The following is a 22,043-nucleotide window of genomic DNA, read 5'->3' as shown; positions in this document are numbered from 1 at the left end:
AAGAGGATGTGAGAAGGTAGCAGCCCCTTCTCATTGGAAACTGAGACTCTCTCACATGTGTGACAGTGAGGAGTGGCGTGGCTGCGGCTCGAGTGCAGGTAGTGAGGTACCCACTACCTCCTGAGGACACACACCAGCAGAAACGCCACACAACTACTCACCACGCACACTTCCTCCTCCTCCTTCACTCTGCCCAGCTGATACTAACGGAGCGCGCCCGCTGGTGAAGCTGTATTTCACCTGGCTGATGCAGGGAGGAGCAGTCCATTATGTGAGGGGGAGCACAATTGTGTATTTATTGTAAATATTTGTGCTCTGGGGAATGGATGTGTGGGGAAGGTCATCTTTGGTGTATGATGGAATTTATATTTTCATTTATTTTTGATATACACTGGGGATCGGGTTAAAACCTTCTTGTAAATAATGTTAAGGCGATGAAACACCCCTCCTGAATTTTGGTTTGACCCAGACCAGGGATTGGTTAATTAGGTCTGGGCTGGACTTATTTAAGGAGGACCATGGTAAAGTAGCGATGGCAATCTGAAGCGTTCTGAAGCAACAAAGCTTTCAACACAATTGTATCGAAAAAAGGTTCAGTACTGGAAGCTTTTCAAATCAGAGCCCAACAAGGACCCCTGGTGGTGAAAGTCAAGGAAAGCATGTCATGTGTCAGCTGAATGAATGAATGTGATGTATGAGTAATTACATTTTTTAAATTATTGAATGATTTGTCCACATCACTAAAACCCTAGTATAGCTAATATTTTGATGTCAGCATTTCTCTTGTTCATAGGCCAACTTGAATAAAGATGGGGATGAAAAAGCAGAGTGTTCATATGTATGACTGAATGTGTTTGAAGTGACCAGTACATTTGCTGTGTCTCACATAACAAGTCAGCAGCAAGCTGACTTCTCATTTGAGACACAGTAATTATTAAAGTATCATGAGAGATGGTGGAAGTGAATTGACGTTGGCAGATGCTGGCCACAAACTAAACACTGGACCGAGAAAAATAAATTACAAATGAGGAATGTTTTTTAAAGAAGGGATTTGGTCTGACAAAACAATACTTTACATATGACATATTGTTGCAACTTGCAACCAACCACCCCAAATGTATTTCAAAGTCTAACATTAAGAATGAACAAAATGTAGGCGTAACACATTTGCTCATAACACCATTGTTGGGTGAAATTAAATCAAATCAAAGTCTTCCCAAACTTCAGAACGTCCTCTTTTTGCCACAGGCTCCATATCAAATCTATATTCGCTGTCTCTCACTCTCTCTGGACTCACAAACCGCCTCCACAACCCACAAACAGCTGCAGCGCGTTTTAAACCTGTGAAGCAGCGGCTGAAGCGTCACGTGGGTGTGCGCGAATGAAGCTTCAGACGTCACAGATCACGTGATTATCAGGAAACGAATCAGGCTCCGATACAAAGCTCCACTGAGAAGAGGTTCATTTTTTCAACACATGCTTCGAAGCTTCGGTGTCACGGTTAACATCACTATGGTAAAGTCAGGGGGGGAGGACCTGTGAGGCTGCCAGTTTTGAGAAGCCTCTGTCAGCAGCCTGTTGTGAGGGTGTGGGACTTAAAGACTGCAAATAAACTGAAGAATTTGCACCGAACCTGTGAACCTCCACCTCATTTCTCTGCCAAACCTCTCCCAACGCGATCCAGGCGAGCTGATCCCGAGTCGGGGTGACCGCTCGGTCCCCCACATTTGCTGGCAGTGGTGGGATAAGCACCACCTGAGAAGCTGGAGGGGAGAGGAAAGAGAAGAGGACGAGCTGCCAGGCGAGGCCCCGAGGAGGAACAAGGTCAGATCTGGTGGGGCATGATGGACCCAAGGCTGGCCAGACCAGAGGAGGGGGATTTTCCTGAGTGTGCGGAGCCGGTGGAGGCCGCTCGGGACACCCTCCCACCACCGTCCGAGAGCCCACCTGGGGTGAGTGAGCTGACCGCCTTAAGGCAACTCCTGGAAAAGTCGCTGAGTACCCAGGAGGAGGAGGCCCACAGGCAGGAGCTGCGTTGGAGGAGTGTCCAGACCCAGCTGGACAGGCTCAAAGCAGATGTGGAGACCGGAAGGAGGTCATCAGGGATCCCTCCAGCAATGGCCGCTCCAGTGGCGGCGGCGGCAGCTCCAGCAGTGGTGGTGGCTACTACGGCGGCAGCAACTCCGGCGACGGTGGCTCCAGCAGTGGCGGCAGCTCCAGCAGTGGTGGTGGCTCCGGCGGCGGCGGCAGCAACTCCGGCAGCAGCAACTCCGGCGACGGCAGCTCCAGCAGCGGAAGCGGTTCTGATGGTGGGAACCATGAGTGGACGCCACGGGCTCATTCCCAAACTCGAGGAGGGGAATGATGTTGAGCAATACCTCACCACCTTCGAGCGGCTGGCAGCGGCGTACCGCTGGCCCAGGGCAGAGTGGGCGGTGCTGTTGGTGCCCTATTTGACTGGGAAGGCCCGCAGTGCCTATGTGGCTATGGACATGATTGCTGCATTGAACTATGACCATGTAAAGGAGGCAATCCTTCAAAAATATGAGATTGACAAGGAGGTGTACCGCAGAAGGTTCAGGGAACCTGACATCCAGCCTGGGGAGACTCCCCGGGAGCTGTACACCCGTCTCAAGGACATGTTCTTCAAATGGATTAGGCCGGCAGAAAGGTCTGTCGCGGAAGTCTTCGAGGTCATGATCACGGAGCAGTTTCTTCGCACCCTAGCACCAGAGATCCGGGCTTGGGTGAAGGAACATGGACCAGCCGATGGACTGAGGGCAGCGGAACTGGTAGAGACCTTCATGTCTGCACGGCGTCAGAAGAATTTCCGAGCAGAGCCCCGGCCAAGACCAGCAACAAGAGGTAGGTCTGAGGGTTTTGGTTATGTGAGTGATCCTAAGTTCGCTGAGCCCAGTAGGATGTCAGCTCGGAACCCAGTGGCCCCGGCAAATACCAAACAGAGGTCAGAAAAGCCAGTAATCTGTTACTTGTGTAATGAGGAGGGTCATATCAAGCCAAACTGCCCCCAGAGAAAGCCTCAACATTCAGGACAGAGTTGTATCACTAAACCTGATGGTAGCCCGGTAAATTCACTTGGCCAACTGCAAACTCTCACCGTCGTGGTCAATGGTAATCCGGTTACTGCTCTGTTGGACTCAGGAAGTACCCAAACCCTAGTTCAGCCCCACCTGGTGGAGAAAAGGGAAGTCATTCCGGGTAGGCAGGTAAAAGTACTTTGCGTCAATGGAGATGAGCACAAGTACCCCATGGCCGAACTTTACATAAAAATACAGAGCCAAACATATCAGCTGATTGTGGGAGTGGTTGAGAAGCTGAGCCATCCCGTGGTTATAGGTCAGGACATTGTTATCCTCCCAGAGTTACTCCAGTCCTGTAAGCCCGTCAATGTGGTGGTCACACGGTCTCACCGTCAGCTGCAGTCCCCTGAGAAGCCGACGGATGAGTGCAGCGAGTCCACTCGCTGGAGGGAGCTAGCTTTTGCTGACAGCGAAATCACTCCCCCTGCCAGTGTGAGGATCAGGAAGACCCGCATGCAACGTAGGCAGGCTAAGCTTGTGGGCACGGTGGAAAAGGAATTACAGGGCAATCAGCCGGGGGACATGTGGGGTGATGTCCCTGAAGACTTTGAGAAACTACAGCGAGATGATTCCACCCTTAGGCCAGCATTTCAAAGAGTGACACAGGTAGATGAGGTGTCTACCGGGGTGGCTCCGGCCTTGACAGGAGAAAGCTTTGTGGTGAGAGAGGGTCGGCTTTACCATCGGACAGCAGAGGGCGGAGTAGAACAGCTGGTTGTCCCAAAGCAGCTCAGGGACAAGGTGCTCGTCTTAGGGCATGAAATCCCTTGGTCAGGGCATTTAAGCACATCCAAAACCTACGAGAGGATAGCAGCCAGGTTTTATTGGCCAGGTCTCTTTAAAGAAGTGCAGGAGTTCTGTAGATCTTGCCCCAAGTGCCAGCTGACTAGTATCAGAAAGACGAGGCCTTATCCCCTGCAGCCACTGCCCATTATTGAGACCCCCTTCTCCCGCATAGCCATGGACTTGGTAGGACCCCTGGAGAGATCTCAGAACGGTTAAAAAAATATTCTCTCGTTGTATGTGACTATGCCACCAGATATCCAGAGGCCTTTCCCCTGCGGAGCATTTCAGCTCGCCCCATAGCTCATGCCCTGCTGCAGCTGTTTTCCCGGGTAGGGATACCTGAAGAAATCCTCACTGATCAGGGTACAGCTTTCCTATCCAAGACCCTTAAGCAGGTGTATAGTCTGTTAGGCATCCGGGGCTTGCGAACCACTCCATACCACCCTCAGACTGATGGTCTTGTTGAACGCTTCAATCAAACTCTAAAGAGCATGCTGAGGAAGTTTGTGGCAGCCAACGGAAGGGACTGGGATCGGTGGCTGCCCTACTTGCTCTTTGCCTATCGAGAGGTTCCTCAGGCTTCCACTGGCTTCTCACCGTTTGAACTGCTGTACGGAAGACGGGTGAGAGGTCCGCTGGATGTGCTGAAAGAAGTCTGGGAGGGACCCTGCACCCCCGAGACGCAGAGCATCGTGGCCCATGTCCTCAAGATACGGGATAAGATGGAGGAGATGGCGGAACTGGTGCGGGCTAACCTGGAGCAGGCGCAGTCGAACCAAAAGGCCTGGTACGACAGGGCTGCCAGGCGGTGCAATCTCCAGCCTGGGCAGAAGGTTCTGCTTCTCCTACCCACGTCAGAAAACAAGCTTCTGGCCCAGTGGCAGGGCCCTACGAAGTGGTGCAGAAGATGGGTCCAGCTACCTATGAGGTGGACATGCCAGGGAGGAGGAAACAACGACAGACCTTCCATGTCAACCTTCTCAAAGAGTGGCATGAGCGGCAGCCAGGACTTCAGCTCCGGGTGCAGGCTGTGGTGGAGGAAGAGGAGTGTTCTGGGCAGTTTTTCCCAACCAGCAGCAGCAGCAGCCGGCAAATGGCTGCCATGGACATCTCACATCTGTCCTCCCAACAGCAGAAGGAGTTGGCAGAGATCATTCCTCCGGGGCTGTTTAAGGAGACTCCAGGATACACCACCGTCATAGAGCACACCATCCCCCTCAAGGACCTCACACCGGTTCGCCAGAGGATGTATCGGGTGCCAGAACGTCTGTTGCCGTGTCTGAAGGCGGAGGTGGAAGACATGCTCGCGCTGGACGTAATTGAGAGGTCGACCAGTGAGTGGAGCATAGGAATAATATGATTTATTCTTATAGCTGACGTCTTGTCAACTCGTTCTTATTTCTATAGTGCGTGCGTTCATCCATACATATTGTGAGGCGGCTTTTCAGACTTCTGACCATAAATACCAGCATGATTAGTTATCTTTTTCAATTCTCTGGAGTGTATGTCAGTTTTGGCTCCTCATTCAGAGAAGCGCCTGAACCTTTCAACAGTTCACAGTGAAATGATATGGTTTCCCCTCAAACACATTTTTCATGGTGGTATTTCAAGTCAGAGCTCCGGATTGGTCTGGAAGACATGTCAGCTTGTTTTCGCTGGATTTATCACCAAACACAGCACTTCCCCTTTAATTTCATCACTGACATGACAGAGAGGAAACTGCAGCATGATGTATTTCCCCATTTCAGAGGAAAGGCTTCACACTGATATCCTGTGTGTCACCCTTGCTTCTTTGTGTGGTCTAAACAATCAAAAATCAAATCAATGTGGTGTCGCAGAAGCACCAATCCATCTAAATCCACACAAATTTTAGGGTTCTAATAGGTTCGTAAGGAGATTGGCGCTGACGACCTCGCTTAGAGAGGGAAAGAAAAGAAACCTCCAACCGCAATGAAAACACCGACACCTTGCTTTTGGTAAGAAGAAAACATAGAACATGTATTAAAACAGATTTTTAACTCTTCCAAAACAAAACAATGATACAACCGTAAAAATATACCAACAAAACAGATGATACAATGTCCATTTCAGTTCAGATCCTTCTCTTGTAGTTTCACAGTCTCTTTTTGTTATCAGTCTCTCTGATTATGGTTAGTCTCTATTTTTATAGTCAGGCCTGACTCAAAAAAAACGGGGGGGGGGGGGAGTCTGAGATCTCAGATTAATTGGGGGAAAGGGAAATTCACTCCCAAAGAAAATGATGAATTGGGTTTCTCTCCTACCGCCCTCCTGGGAAGTAGGTGACCTCCGAATTTGGGATCCTCTGTGGTCTTCACAGATGCAGTCCGGCCCATGGACGGCACAGATCAGATCCTCAATCCGATCTTATCAATCTAATATCAAAAAAACCAGCCTGCACAAAACATGCAGAGCCATCAATGAATGAGCAAGTAGATTTTACAATTGATTCTCTGTCACAAAATGATAAAGAACATCTTCCCAATAAATCTCTCTTTTTTTCTTGTTCCCCAGTTTCACAATTATAGGCCAATACAACATTTTATCTATGAAAAACACAAAAAAAACAGTCATATCAGGCCCACGTGTCACTCTACACAGTGTGTTGATTCAATCCACAGTGCATTGCGTCTGCAGGAAAAAAACGTTTAGATGCACAACTTACTTTGTACATTTTCTACAGAAATTAACATTTCACCAAAGTCAAAACACATTTCCTCATTTCTGTGCAAAAGAAAGAACATATCCCGACTGGTTTTTTTTTTTTTAAATAGGTTTGCATACACTCAGTTTCACTTTTTTTTCCCTCATGGTGGAACACGATGCAATTTACACACATTTTCAGCCACTCACCGGAATATTCTTCAACTCTCTGCTTAAGGCGTCACCCGGACTCAACAAAGATGCTTCCTTGTCACAAAAAACTGAAATAGTTCCAACAAAAAACACATTTATCTGAGTCACGTCTCCTCCGACTCCCCCAGAACCGAAAGTAAGACGGAAGCTGCACGAGGTGCATTCAAGGTGCATAGGACAAAACTACTTGTTGCACTGCGGTGCATTCACTGCACCTGGGATAGAAACAATATATATAAAAAAACCTCATTAATACTGAAAATCTAACTTGAGCAATGAAATAAACCTGGGTTACACTCTCCCCCTCTAAACGGCATGAGTCCCTTCATGCACAGCTGATCTTGGAAACTGTGGAGGTAAACTTCCAGTACTGGAGAATGCAACACCCAAAGTTTGGAAAAACGAACTAATGGCTAAAATCAGTGGCTCTCCCAGTTCATCATAAGTAAACTTACGAGGTGGGCGTCTTTCTCTGTCAGAGCGTCTCAAGCCTACTGACTCTGTAGCAACATTGCCAGTTTCAACAACATCACTACTGACTACAGATTCTGATGGAATGAGAACTGTGTCAGTGAAGGTGGGTATCATGTCAACTTCTGGAATGTCAATCACAACATGGTCTGGGGACCCAGCATCTGTAGGTGACAACTCAACGCTACTTAAACCAGGGACTTCATGTTGTGTATCCATGTCAGATTTGTCACAGTCAGGTACAGACATTTGTGGTCTTGTAATGTCTGGAGATGGCACAGAGGGTTGAACATGTGTGAGGGGTTGAGGTTCTGGAAGAAACTGCTCAGTTTGAACATAGGGACCTTTTGTGATGATTTGTGGCTCCCACATACCAACACAAGTTTCTTCATCATCGCTCTCTTCATCCTCTTCACTGTACACTCCCTCTTCTCCAGTGTCGGTTCTTTTGGTCTTGGGTTTGCTCCTTGTACAGATTTTGTTCCTTTGACGAGGAGAGTCTGATCCACTCTGATCCTCAACAGGTAAGAACCCGCAAGGGAAAAGCAAATCCCTGTGTAAGGTGCGGTGAGGACCGTCTCCAGTTTCCGGTTTAATTACATAAACAGGACTGTCCTTGATGCGCCTCACAACTGTGTGAATGGTTTCCTCCCAACGGTTTGCAAGTTTGTGCTTCCCTCTAATGTTGACATTCTTCACGAGGACTCTATCACCAACAAAGAGTTCAGCAGCCCTTATCCTTTTGTCAAACCGAACTTTGTTCTTCTCACCCATTTTCTTTGAGTGTTCAGATGCAAGGGCGTAGCTTTCTTGGAGACTGTCACGAAGATTTTGAACATAGTCTGAATAGGACTTTGAAGTAGCCTTTCCAGGGTAAGTACCAAGAACAAGGTCGATGGGCAACCTTGGCTGTCTTCCAAACATTAGCTCATACGGGGAGTACCCCGTTGTGTCGTTTCTTGTACAGTTATAGGCATGTGTCAATGGCTTAACGAAGTCTCGCCAATGATACTTGTCTTTGTCCTCTAGCGTGCCTAGCATGTCTAGCAACGTCCTGTTGTACCGTTCCACCGGGTTTCCTCGAGGATGGTAGGGAGTGGTTCGGACTTTGCTCATTCCAATCACACCACAGAGCTCTTTGATAATCCTTGATTCGAAATCTCTGCCCTGATCGCTAAGCAGACGACAAGGGAAACCATAAGGAATGATCAGGTTGTCCCAAAGAGCTTTGGCGATTGTTTTAGCTTTCTGATCTCTGGTTGGCACTGCCACAGCAAACTTCGTGAAATGGTCTGTCAATACCAAAACATTTCTAGTGTCTCGACTATCTGGCTCAATGGACAAATAATCCACACACACTAGTTCAAGGGGATAATTTGAGTGGATGTTTTCCAATGGAGCGGCCTTTTGGGGAAGGGCCTTCCTCCTGAGACATCGAGGACATTTTTTGCATTTGTTTTCAAGTGCCTGGCCCATTTTTGGCCAATAGAACCTGGCTCGAGCAAGATGTAGGGAACGGTCAAAGCCAAGGTGACCAACCTCATCATGCACACCTTGCATAGCTCTCTCATGATACTGGTGTGGTAGTACTAACTGGTACACCAGGGAATCTCTGTCCTCAACCTTCCTGTGCAGCACTCCATTACGGAGTTCCAGTTTGTTCCATTGTCTGAGAAGGAGTTTAACATCGGAGGATTCGAGATTTCTTTCTTTGAATCCAGGTTTCACTCCTTCCTCCAACAAAGTTATGACCCGAGCAATGGAGGGATCCGCTCTTTGTGCCGTACACCAATCAGCATCTGTCATTGAGGGCAAGATATTTTCCCCATATGCCTCAGGGATAACTGTAGGGTCAATAGTGAGAGACTCTACAATAACAAGGGGCTGAGATGGAGATGACACTGAATGACGCTGACACAGAGCAGAAAAGGCTTCATGATCCAGTTCATTTTGTGCTTCACTGAGACGTTTTTTCATGTCATCAATGCGAGCTCTCTCTTTAACAAACTCTTCATCTTCATGGGGTGGCTGTTGGGGTCGCCGAGACAATCCATCGGCATCTCTGTTGGCTTGCCCCGCCCTGTACTTAATGGTGAAATGGTAAGTAGACAAAGCGGCCAACCACCTGTGTCCTGCTGCGTCCAACTTGGCACTCGTTAGAACATACGTTAACGGATTGTTGTCTGTCAGGACACTGAAAGAGGAACCATAAAGGTAGTCATTGAATTTCTCACACACAGCCCACTTGAGGGCTAGGAATTCAAGTTTGTGTGTGGGATAGTTTTGTTCACTCTTGGAAAGCCCTCGACTAGCATACGCAATAGCCCGAAGCTTCCCCTCCTGTTCCTGATAAAGCACAGCCCCCAATCCATCACAACAAGCGTCAGTGTGCAGTATGTATGGGAGTTTTGGGTTTGCGAAGGCAAGAATGGGTGCAGATGTAAGCTTGCTTATTATGGTTTGGAAGGCTGTCTCACATTCAGGAGTCCACTGTTCAGTGAAGGTCTGGTTGGATCCGTGATCGCTCTGAGAAGGGGCGCGCTTGTAAATCTTGCCCCGTTTTCTTGGTGGGCGATAATTTGCAGTGAGGCGGTTGAGGGGTTTAGCCATCTTGGAATATCCTTCAACAAAACGCCTATAGTATCCTGCAAAGCCTAAAAAACATTTCAGTTCTTTGAAGGTGGATGGACGTGGCCATGTTTTTAAGGCTGCGATTTTGTCAGGATCAGTATGAACTCCTCTAGCATCCACAATGTGTCCCAAGTATTTGACCGAGTTCCGGAAAAAGTGACACTTCTCTGGGGACAGTTTAAGGCCATAATCTCTGAGGCGTGTCAGGACTTTCATTAATCGGGTTTCATGTTCTTCCAAGGTGTCTGAAAACACGATTAAATCATCCAGGAAGACAAGCACTTCATTGAGATGGAGATCTCCAACACATCGCTCCATGAGGCGTTGGAAGGTGCTTGGGGCGTTTGTGACACCCTGTGGCATCCTATTAAACTCAAAGAAGCCAAGGGGGCACACGAAGGCTGTCTTTGGCTTGTCTTCTTCAGCCATTTCTACCTGATAGTAACCAGATTTGAGGTCCATGACTGAAAACCACTTTGCTCCGCTGAGAGCAGTGAATGTCTCTTCAATATTTGGCAAAGCATATGCATCTTTTATAGTTCTCAGATTTAATTTACGGTAATCAATGCATAGCCTGATTGAGCCGTTCTTTTTCCTGACCAATACAATTGGCGAAGAGAAGGGACTGTGAGACTCACGGATGATTCCTGCATCGAGTAGCTCTCTGAGATGCTGTTTCACTGCCTCTCTGTCACTTGGGTGAATTGGCCTTGGCCGTTCCTTGAAAGGTGTTTCATCATGTAACCTGATTTGGTGTTTCACGGCTGTAGTGTGGCCATATGACTTGTCATCAAGAGCAAACACTTCAGAGATAGATTGCAATTTCTTTTGGATTCGCTCCTTCCATTGCTCAGAAATGGGAGATTCATCAAGATTGAAAGTGAGTTCACTGCGTCCCTGTTCTGCTTGACTTGGGAAAATCTTTGATTGACCAGGTGCTAACGGGGAAACGTGTTGGGCTGCACAAGCATGAGCAACAACTGTCTTTGGCTGCAGTGTTACATCATGTTCACTCACATTACACACCATAACAGGGACTTTGGTTCTGGCTTTGAAAGGAATGTCTACCAGAACTGGTTCGATAAACAATCCTCCAGGTAACTTTGACAGTTCACAAGGTTCGAGGACAAAGCTTATGTTTTGGTCATTCTTCTTCAATCCAACATTGCACATGAGACATAGCCTCTGGTTGGCATGGACTGTAACTGGCTTTTTACAGTGCAACATGACGGGGTAGGAATGAGTGTCATTTCTCTGGGCCTGGGCGACATGTTGAAGGATCATTGCAAACTGTTTAGAGTGAAATTTTTGGATAAACCCGGACCCATCTTGCTCTGCTAATTGTTCATAAAGCCGCAACAGGGCATTTGTTCCGATCAGCAGTGGAATTTTACTGTTAAAGTGATATTCGGGAACCACAAGTGCTAGTACAGCCAGCTGCTGTTCTTTGCCTGCCATGTTTGGGGGGAAAGTAATGCTTATTTGAATATAGCCCAAGTATGGAACATTCTGCCCTCCAGCTCCCTCGATTTCAAGAAGAGTGCTTATAGGCTGGATGGGAAGATGAGAAAGGTGCAACTTGTGGTAGGATTGAGAGATTGTGGTTACTTGGGATCCAGAGTCCATTATGGATTCACATGGCATACCATCAACGAATACAGAGGCTGCACAGCGTGGGCCTATGAGACCTTGGGGCAAAAATGAGTCACGGTTCAAGATGTCCATTGGTTGTAGTGGGTCCTGGTTCTGCAGCTCAGTGTCAAAAGTTTGGGGACTCTGACAATCTGGGGTCTCAGCTCCTGGGGGTCCCACGGCAGGAGCTGCCACTAGTTTAAAGCAAAAGGAGCAGTAGCCTGTCGTGCTGAAAAATCTGCCTGCCTCCTTTTCAATTCAGCATTCTTGTCTCGAACAAGAGTGGGGTTCGGGTCATTTGTGCAGTGGACTGCAATATGATTGTCTTCCCCACACTTGAAACAAAACCATGCACGAGGCATGCCAGAGACTTTGACAGAAGTCCGTGGTTGTCTGGTGTTCACAACAAAAGACTCCCTGGACTCGGTTTTCTCAGATTTGCTTGCACCCCTTTGGTTCTGGACAAGCATTTGAACCTGTTTGGTCAATTCAGCTATCTGATCTTCCAGCTTGGCAGTTTCATTTGGTTTTTGTTTCATTTGTTGTGGGCTTATTGGGGACTTGTTCAGTTGGATAGTGTCTTTTGGCTTCTGGCTTAACTTCTCCACTTGTTTTGTGAGTTCAGTGACTTTTTGTTCAAGTTCCAATGTTTCACTTCTTGACGAGGAGCTTGTAAGTGGCACTGGGTCGAAGACGGGCATGTTATAAACAGCGTGGGCATGTGCAGCAGCCTTTGTTGCGCCCAAATGCTTCTTCATCCGATCTAGTTTGGCTGATCGTCTGTCTTCCTCAGACCTTAACATGAGAAGAAGATCAGGGAATGAGGGGGGGTGGCTCTTTTTCGCTTCAAGCTGGAGACCAATGATCAAGCTCTGGTCCCAGCAGCCACGAATGAATTGTTTAAGGAGCAGCTCATTCGCATTTGAAGCACTGGCTCCCCCTCTAGAAATGACCCTAGTCAGGAGACTGTGAAGACGGTTAAGAAATGCAGAGGATTTTTCTCCGCTGTTTTGGTTGCATCCCAGGAATGCAGTGAAAAGCTCTTCCCCATCCTCAACAACACCAAAAGCTGACTCCAGCTGAGCAACATAGGTGCTGGGTGGTGCAATGACTCCTAGGGGCTTTACAATATCAGAAGCAGGGCTTAGTAAGCTCTCCAGTATCTTTCTCACTTTGTGTGCATCAGTCATAGAGGTGTCAGTGAGTAGAAGGTCAACTTGGGTGCGCCATGTCTCATAGTCAACTTCACCATTGGGTCTTGGTAGTCGACCCGAGAAAGTGCGGATTTTTGCATGTGAAGGTGGCGTGTGTGAAGGCTCATTACGAATGATGTGTTCAACTACCACTTTCTGGACATGAGGTGGGTTGTAAATACCTTCATCAATCTGAACTGGGCCTGTAGGGGGTTCAGCATGCACACCAAACGCACCTGCATTCACTACCCGTTCACTCTGGTCAGTGGAATGAGTTGTAGTATTGTCATGGTCATCAATAAGCTGGGTCTCAGTCTGGGGTGAGGAGCCTGCCTGCAGCTCACTTTGAAGGAAGCTAAAGAAGCCTGCTTTTGCACTACTCCCCAAAACTTCAAGTTCTTTCAAGTATCTGCGGGCCACTTCTTTGCCTATTTCCCCATGAGTGATGTCCCTAACAGTTTTAGAGAACCAAATAACACTTGGGTCTACAGGGCTCTGCAGTTCACCTAAGGTTGCGGGGTCAATCTTCAAAATGGCCTGTTCTGATTCATAAACTACAAGTATCCTACCCAAAGGCTGCTGTGGCTCATCTGGAACTCTAATGATTTTAGATATCTTGCCATTAGCCACAAACACATCAGAAATGTCATCTTCACCACAACTCAGTTCAACTCCTGTGACATACAAGGTGTTTCGACCATCAACTTGAAAGCGTTCACAAAGATCCATTCTCTTAGGCAATTTATCAATGTATCAGTGTCTCATATAGGTTGGAGATGACAAAAGCTGTGCCAATCTCCTGGCTCTGGCTCGCCACTTATTATGTCACCCTTGCTTCTTTGTGTGGTCTAAACAATCAAAAATCAAATCAATGTGGTGTCGCAGAAGCACCAATCCATCTAAATCCACACAAATTTTAGGGTTCTAATAGGTTCGTAAGGAGATTGGCGCTGACGACCTCGCTTAGAGAGGGAAAGAAAAGAAACCTCCAACCGCAATGAAAACACCGACACCTTGCTTTTGGTAAGAAGAAAACATAGAACATGTATTAAAACAGATTTTTAACTCTTCCAAAACAAAACAATGATACAACCGTAAAAATATACCAACAAAACAGATGATACAATGTCCATTTCAGTTCAGATCCTTCTCTTGTAGTTTCACAGTCTCTTTTTGTTATCAGTCTCTCTGATTATGGTTAGTCTCTATTTTTATAGTCAGGCCTGACTCAAAAAAAACGGGGGGGGGGGGGAGTCTGAGATCTCAGATTAATTGGGGGAAAGGGAAATTCACTCCCAAAGAAAATGATGAATTGGGTTTCTCTCCTACCGCCCTCCTGGGAAGTAGGTGACCTCCGAATTTGGGATCCTCTGTGGTCTTCACAGATGCAGTCCGGCCCATGGACGGCACAGATCAGATCCTCAATCCGATCTTATCAATCTAATATCAAAAAAACCAGCCTGCACAAAACATGCAGAGCCATCAATGAATGAGCAAGTAGATTTTACAATTGATTCTCTGTCACAAAATGATAAAGAACATCTTCCCAATAAATCTCTCTTTTTTTCTTGTTCCCCAGTTTCACAATTATAGGCCAATACAACATTTTATCTATGAAAAACACAAAAAAAACAGTCATATCAGGCCCACGTGTCACTCTACACAGTGTGTTGATTCAATCCACAGTGCATTGCGTCTGCAGGAAAAAAACGTTTAGATGCACAACTTACTTTGTACATTTTCTACAGAAATTAACATTTCACCAAAGTCAAAACACATTTCCTCATTTCTGTGCAAAAGAAAGAACATATCCCGACTGGTTTTTTTTTTTTTAAATAGGTTTGCATACACTCAGTTTCACTTTTTTTTCCCTCATGGTGGAACACGATGCAATTTACACACATTTTCAGCCACTCACCGGAATATTCTTCAACTCTCTGCTTAAGGCGTCACCCGGACTCAACAAAGATGCTTCCTTGTCACAAAAAACTGAAATAGTTCCAACAAAAAACACATTTATCTGAGTCACGTCTCCTCCGACTCCCCCAGAACCGAAAGTAAGACGGAAGCTGCACGAGGTGCATTCAAGGTGCATAGGACAAAACTACTTGTTGCACTGCGGTGCATTCACTGCACCTGGGATAGAAACAATATATATAAAAAAACCTCATTAATACTGAAAATCTAACTTGAGCAATGAAATAAACCTGGGTTACATGTGGAAACAAAATGATTCTGCTCATGTTGATGCTGGTTTTTCTGCTTCAGAGTGGAGGTAAGGCTCTTCTTATGTGTTTATTATGTCATAGTTTGATGGTTTCAAGATACTTTTGACATTTAATTTGAACTGTGAAAGTTGTGGACACTTATATAAGTGTCACATTTATTCCTGCAGTGTCAGTGGAATGTCGCTCTGCAGAGATACTGATCTGTAAACTTTGACGATCATAAACTTCATCTGCTCAAATAGCAATGAGGACCTGAGTCATGTCACTAAGACTCAAGTCGACTAAAGTCTCTGTTTTGATGATTTGTGACTTGACTTGAAGAAAAATGAAAGACTTGACTTGGACTTGGAAGTAAAAGAATTGGGACTTGACTTGACCTGAGTGTTGTTGATTTCTTGATTTCAGTTTTAACAAATATAAAGTAAAATCTTACATTACCGACATGAGCAGGGCTTCATAACAGTGTTCTGATTGAACCAATACCCTGTCAGTCATGCTCTCCCTGCCAAACAAGTGTTTCGTCCTACAGCCAATCAGAGAGGGGCTTCTAGTCCCTCAGCCAATCAGAGTACAGGAAGGAGGGTCAGCGAAGCAGGAAAAGGGACAGGACTCTAAATTTCTCAACCTTGGTTGGAATTAATTTCTTTTTTTTTTTTTAATTTCTTTTTTATTGTTGTTTCAGGAAAAAAAAGACAACACCATTACAAAACAATAATAGAACAAACAGCAGGGGGAAGTTTCATTACTTCAGCAACCTTTACACCAGTTGTTACTATACATAATCAGGCCTTACTGTGCAAGCGTACGTGAGCCACTTCGACCAAATGTCAGCAAAAATATCAGTTTTACATCTCAGTTTAAATGTGATTCTCTCCATAATGTATATAGTGTAGACAACATCAATCCAGTCATTTATAGTAGGTATGTCTTTTTTCAACCATTTTCTTGTCAGGGCTTTCTTGCTTGCTACTAATAAAAGTCGTAATAAAGATTTGTCTCCCTTTCTACATACAAGATCTTCTAAGTCGTTAAGGTACATGATTTTGAAGGTGAAACTTATTTTAAACTTAAAAACTGCCTCCAGGACGCCATGGACATGTTTCCAAAATGGAGCCACAGAGGGACAATCCCAAAAGATGTGAAAATGGTTTGCCATCGTATTTCCACAGGACCTCCAACAAGCAGTTTGATTGCAGTACTTAATTTTCTGTGCTGGAGTACAAAAGAAACGAATCAAGTTCTTCCAACTGTATTCCCGCCAGGAAGGAGAGCTTGTTGTTAACCGTTGCTGTCTGCAGATTCTGTCTCATTCCTCTACTGTTATGGTGATATTGCCCTCTGCTTCCCATCTTGTTTTAATCTCAAGAGTATGGTCTCCCTTTAAATTCTGGAGAGCACGGTATAGTCTAGAAATTATTTTTTTGTAGGTGCCATCATTGCAGGCTTTTTGAAAAATATCCAGGATTTCATCTCCATTCGTCATGTTAGTTTCAAATTTCTTCTTCTTAATAAAGTCTCTAATTTGTAAATACCTAAAATGGTCATGATTTTGCAAATTATAATTGTCCCTGAGGTCCTGGAAGCTTAATAAAATACCTTTTTTTAAGAAGTGAGGACTAAGTTGTCAGTCCCTTTGCAGACCACTCTTTGAATCTTGTACCATGTTTACTGGGTAAGAACTCTGGATCATAAGCAAACCATTTCAAGATTGTAGCCCTCCCTCCCAATTGGTACTTTTTAATTATTCCCTTCCACGTCTTTAATGAGCTAGTTATATATGGATTATCAGGGTCTGACAAATGACTAATTAAAGAAGGGTCTCCTATTAATGTATTAACTGGGAGTCCTCTCCCCATTGTGCTCTCTATCTCTTTCCATCTCGATCTGTAAGTGGGTTTGCACCAACCAATCAATGGTCGTAACTGAGCAGATCTGTAATAGTCCAACAGACATGGCAGGGCCAATCCCCCTCTCTCCTTTGGCAGTTGCAAAAATTTGTATCTTACTCTTGGTTTTTTCCCAGCCCAAATAAATCGTGAGATGGTTTTATCCCACTCTGAGAAGTACTGCTCTGGTTTTTCGATAGGCACGGATTGAAATAAGTATAAAAGTCTTGGTAAGACGTTCATCCTGATTGATTCAATACGTGAACTTATGTTTAGATAAGGAATTAAATTCCATCTGTTAACGTCCGAAATAATTTGTTTTTTCAGAGGGCCATAATTCATTTCTTCTAATTTAGATAAATTGGTAGGTAAAACTATTCCCAGATATTTTATGTATTTCTTATATCAGTCCAGTTGGTACTTTGAACGAAGATACTGAGGGGGGTTGTAGTGAATGTTAAGAACCTGGGTTTTTTGTTCATTAAGGTTGTATCCTGAGTATGACCCATATTCCTCCAGTACCGACATCAGCTCAGGCAGTGAATCTGTTGGGCTCGAGAGATACACAAGGACGTCGTCCGCAAACAAGGCCAGCTTTTGCTCCCCTGCTGCCATTTTTATGCCTTTAATCGTATTGTTCTGCCTTATCCACTGTGCCAGTGGCTCAATAAAGATCACAAATAAAAGCGGACTTAATGGGCAGCCCTGTCTTGAAGATCTCCCAAGCCCAAAAGAATCAGTTAACTCACCATTGATTTTCAATTTTGCTGACGGTTTGTTATATAAAGCTTTTATTGTATTGATAATGACTTTATCAAAACCAAAGTTTTCCATTGCTTTAAATAAGAATTTCCATCGAACCGAGTCAAAGGCTTTTTTTTGCATCTAAGCTTAACATCATGGCCTGTATTTTATTTTGCTTTATATGTCTAATGGTATGTAGAGATCTTCGAATGTTATCATGTGTCTGACGGGATGAAATAAATCCAGTTTGGTCCAAACTGATTAAGCCAGTTATGATTTTTTCAAATCTTTTAGCAATAATTGAAGTAAATAATTTGTAATCAAGGTTCAGAACACTAATTGGTCGATAATTTGAACAGTCAGGTTTGTCTTTCTCCCCTTTAGGGATTACTGAGATAATTGCCTCATTCCATGAATCCGGAATTTCTCCCTTTAACAAAACCCAATTAAATGTTGTAAGTAAAATAGGTAACAGAGTGTCTTTTAGGTTTTTGTACCACTCTGATGTAAAACCGTCAGCTCCAGGGGACTTATTTTTTAATTTGGCTATAGCTGAATAAATTTCCTCTTTTGTTATTTGTGAAGTTAGTCTTTTATTTTGGTCTTCAGTAAGACTTGGTAATTTTAATGATTCAAATAGCATCTCCATTTTGTGGTCATTATCAGTGTGAGGTTGTGAATATAATTTCTTAATGTGGCTGGAAGCATGACCTACTTTGAGTGTTGCTGAAAATGCTTTCTTTGATAGTTGACACGCTGTGAAAAGACTGGAAGTGAGGCAGGCAGTTCTTCAGCCTCACTATAGGGGGCGCTCCTGAGTCCAGACACTCTGAACGCTACAGCTGCAGAGGAAGAAACCAGGACATAAATGACTATAGTTTCCACTGTTTCTGATGGAGGATTATACATTCAGGAACAAACTATGTTCTAAACTGGACTTTCACTTGAAGCAGGAGGTAGAAATTCAAGGGACTTTTGAACAGAATCATCAGGATCTGAACTCTGTTTTTGTTTAATGAAATCTGCATCACGTGGTCTGAACACCAACATTTCCTTCTGCATTTTAATATTTAGTCCTTTCAGATTTTATTCTTGATTTTTTTTGTTATTCATTATATTAATATCTTTTTTTCTATTCTGTGTGGAGCAACTGTGATGGATTCCACTCTGGGATTAATAAAACAAGACTGCATGATGAGCTAGTGGTGAGCTCACTCACTTCACATGAGAAGTCCCTTGATTCAAATACTGTGTGGAGTTTGCATGTTCTCCCTGGGTCTGTGAGCTTCCTCCCACAGTCCATAAACATGCATGCAAGGTCAATTCTAAATTGTCTAAATCCGTTTATCTATGAAGCCAGATGACACTGATCAACGTGTCAAACTAGGAGCTTGTCTTGTAGACATTAAAGAAAACTGGATGAGTCGTAATGTTCTCCTCCTAAATTCAGACAAAACAGAAGTTATTACATTTGACCCAAAACACCAGAGAGACTGCTGCCAAGACTGATCTTCCCAGGTTTTCAAGCAACATGATCTTTTTTGCATGCAGTGAAAAGTGAATCAAGGGCTGAAAAAGAAAACGTTGCAAAGATAGAAAACCAAGAAATATTACAACTGAGTTGCCTCAGTACATAAGGATTTAAAGTTAGTTAAATATTGCTTGAGATGGACTGCTTCAAAAATAAAGACGTTACAAGCTGAAACATTACTAATATTGATTAAAATCAGACCACGGCTCAGAAATGTTTTGAAAACCTGGCAGAGTAAATACATGTGATATAAAATAGAAAGACAGATTAAATATTTGTTGAAACACTGCATGAAAATGAGTTTACTTGACTTGGACTTGACTTGACTGATGACTTGAGCAAAGAAAAAAGTGACTTGGGACTTACTTGACGTTCACGTTTGTGACTTGATCTCATTCCTGACAAATACACGATATTCGTGAGAAGACGGTTATCAGGTCACTCATTGAGCAGCAGCTTATTTCTGGTTTGGGGGAAGGCGTCTCATCCAGTCTCATTACATGTGTGAAATTATTCAACCTCGCGTTTCAGGCATAAACTGAGTTTAGTGATGGGTGATAAACTAATGATTTGATTTGGATCAGATTGATTTTTGTTAAAGAGTGAATTTAATAAAGGAGAATTTTCTTCTCCAGGAAAGTGAGATAAAGGATGACATTAAAAGTGAGTTTGTGGTTGTTTGAAACATGAAAATAATTTAAACTGATGCCAGTAAATTCAGCTATTTGTTTTCAGTGGAATTGTTGAAGCATTTGAATGTGAAGTTTAACTTAATAATTTCAGTCACAACTTTGGTGACTTGAACTAATTTCAGTTAATGGATTAGATTAACAGAGTTGAGTTTTTTTTTCTTTTTCAACATAAAATATTTTACCTTTCTTAGAACCTCATGTGACATTTTCCTGGGTTTTTTTTTTCTTTTTTTTCCATCAGGCATCAGAGGAGGCATCTCTTACTGTGATCTCTATCAGAGACCTGGAGATGATGTCTTGTTACCCTGTCTTCAGGTGTCATTAACGAAGACCAGATGTTCAGATATTGACTGGTTTTACAACAAACAGCGAAGAAGAACTTTTCTTGATGTTGATGATGGAGAAGTTGTGAAGAGCTCACCCCGAGCTGCCAGACTGAGTCTGCACACCAACTGCTCTCTGATCATCAATAACATCACAGCTGAGGACGCTGGTCAGTACACCTGTCGATATTTGAGGGACTCTACCTGGGACACACAGGTGTTTCTCAACATTTTGACAAGTGAGTGTTTTAACAGAAGAGTTATTTTCCGGACAGAAATCTGATTGTAAATCCTGGCTGATCGTAAAGCCACAGAAAAAATAACAGTTTGATGTTTCTACTGCAGATAGATGTCCCACTTTCTGCTCTGTTAACAGATATTACTTGTTATCTTCTAGTTTCACCGTCATCTACAGACACCGATCCAAATAGAGACGGAGACGTGACATTAAGTTGCTCCCTGTTCAAATTTGGAGGATGGTGTGAACCCAGGAGTGTCCGCTGGGTGGATGAGACGGGAGCTGAGCTGGTTGGTGAAGGTGATGGTTTCAGGTATGGAGGACAGACAAACTGTGTTTCTTATCTGACTGTGAAGAATCAGGCTGAACACAGCAGAAGATACACCTGCCAGTATGTTGATGAAACAGGTGTGAAGATCCAGGCTCTCTACTCAGCTGTGTCCTCAGTGTCACCAACAGGTGAGGACTCAAACACACACACGACTCACTGAACCTTTGACAATGTGTTTTTCTACATCAGGGTTTTCAGATTACAGAAAAATCACACACACATTGAAATTCACATGATATTTATACATGTTCCTTCTTCTTCTGTTCAAAATTTTACTGCAGAAAAAAAGTCTTCCCAAAAAATAAAATCCAGTCCTTTGTCTTCAGAATGAAATAGTGCCTTTACGAATGACTTCCTGGTTATGAGGTTTTTAGCCCAAATCTACATGAATATCAACGTGAGATGTATTTCTCCTGCAGATCCCACCGACTGGCCTCCTCTGAGCTACACCATGTGGGCTCTGCGCATCTCAGTATTGATCCTCATGATGGTCCTCACAGCTCGGATCATCAGAGGCACAGGTGACAACTTTCACATCGTATCACAATTTGACTGAATCGTAACTCTGAACTTCAGTTCTGACTCCTGATCTGGTTGCAGGAAGCACCAGGCAGCTCCGAAACAACAGCGTGAGTATGAACAAAGGATTGAACTGTCACAGTTAATCCTCATGTTCTTTGGTTATGAGATCCTTCATGTGATCAGTATTGATTGTGAAGCTGCATTGCAGCAGCCCTCTGGAGGCACCGGAGTTCATTCAGTTCCCTTCAAGCCTCTTTTTCAGATTGTTTCCTGTTTTATTTCACAGGTTCGTTACATCAAGACTGATGGTGGTGGAGAAGTAAGCTGTGAAAATGTAGAACAGCGTCTGTCTCCTTCTGCGCTGCGCTGATCTCCAACAACTCTCCTCGCTAACATCAGCTGTTTTGATTCTTCCTAATCTGTTGAACCTCTCATATTTTACTGAGAGGATCTGTAGCGCTGCATTTTGCCACATTACATACTGTACTGTTATTCCATGACGCGGTGCTAAAGGGTCGATAATCACTGGAAACTAAAAGCAACAATCTTTTATCATTGTTATTTATTATTGTCACTCTGATGGCTCCAACTCCATATTGAACAATAATTCTTTGTGAAAGCAGAATTTAGAGCAAAGCTGCTGAACTGGATTGCATTTCATTGGAGTATCCTCAGTGATGAATGAGTGAACGCATGATGCCCCTTTTTAATGCAACAACTGTCCTTCTGTAAACAGTAAAAAAAAATATCAATCTGAATGAAGCAGATTGATATTCAAAGAAACAACTGAAGTTTAAAAAAAAACAGGCTAAATTCTTATCTCAGCAGGGCTGTAAAGTCAAAGTCATCCCCTGGACTAG

General features: G+C 44.2%; 1 protein-coding gene across 1 annotated transcript; it reads left to right on the top strand.

Moving 5' to 3' along the window:
- Positions 1 to 14,917: 14,917 nt before the first annotated feature.
- On the top strand, positions 14,918 to 21,553 carry LOC115387930 (uncharacterized). The gene is made up of 6 exons (XM_030090836.1): positions 14,918 to 14,963; positions 20,011 to 20,331; positions 20,490 to 20,789; positions 21,081 to 21,182; positions 21,262 to 21,290; positions 21,470 to 21,553. The coding sequence occupies exons 1-6, from the start codon at positions 14,918 to 14,920 to the stop codon at positions 21,551 to 21,553; spliced, it is 882 nt and encodes a 293-aa protein (XP_029946696.1).
- Positions 21,554 to 22,043: the final 490 nt, after the last annotated feature.

This window comes from Salarias fasciatus, chromosome 5, assembly GCF_902148845.1.
Source record: "Salarias fasciatus chromosome 5, fSalaFa1.1, whole genome shotgun sequence".
Classification (NCBI taxonomy): Eukaryota; Metazoa; Chordata; class Actinopteri; order Blenniiformes; family Blenniidae; genus Salarias; species Salarias fasciatus.
Note: the sequence above shows the minus strand (reverse complement) of the source record. Positions and strands in the feature narration are given on the sequence as shown.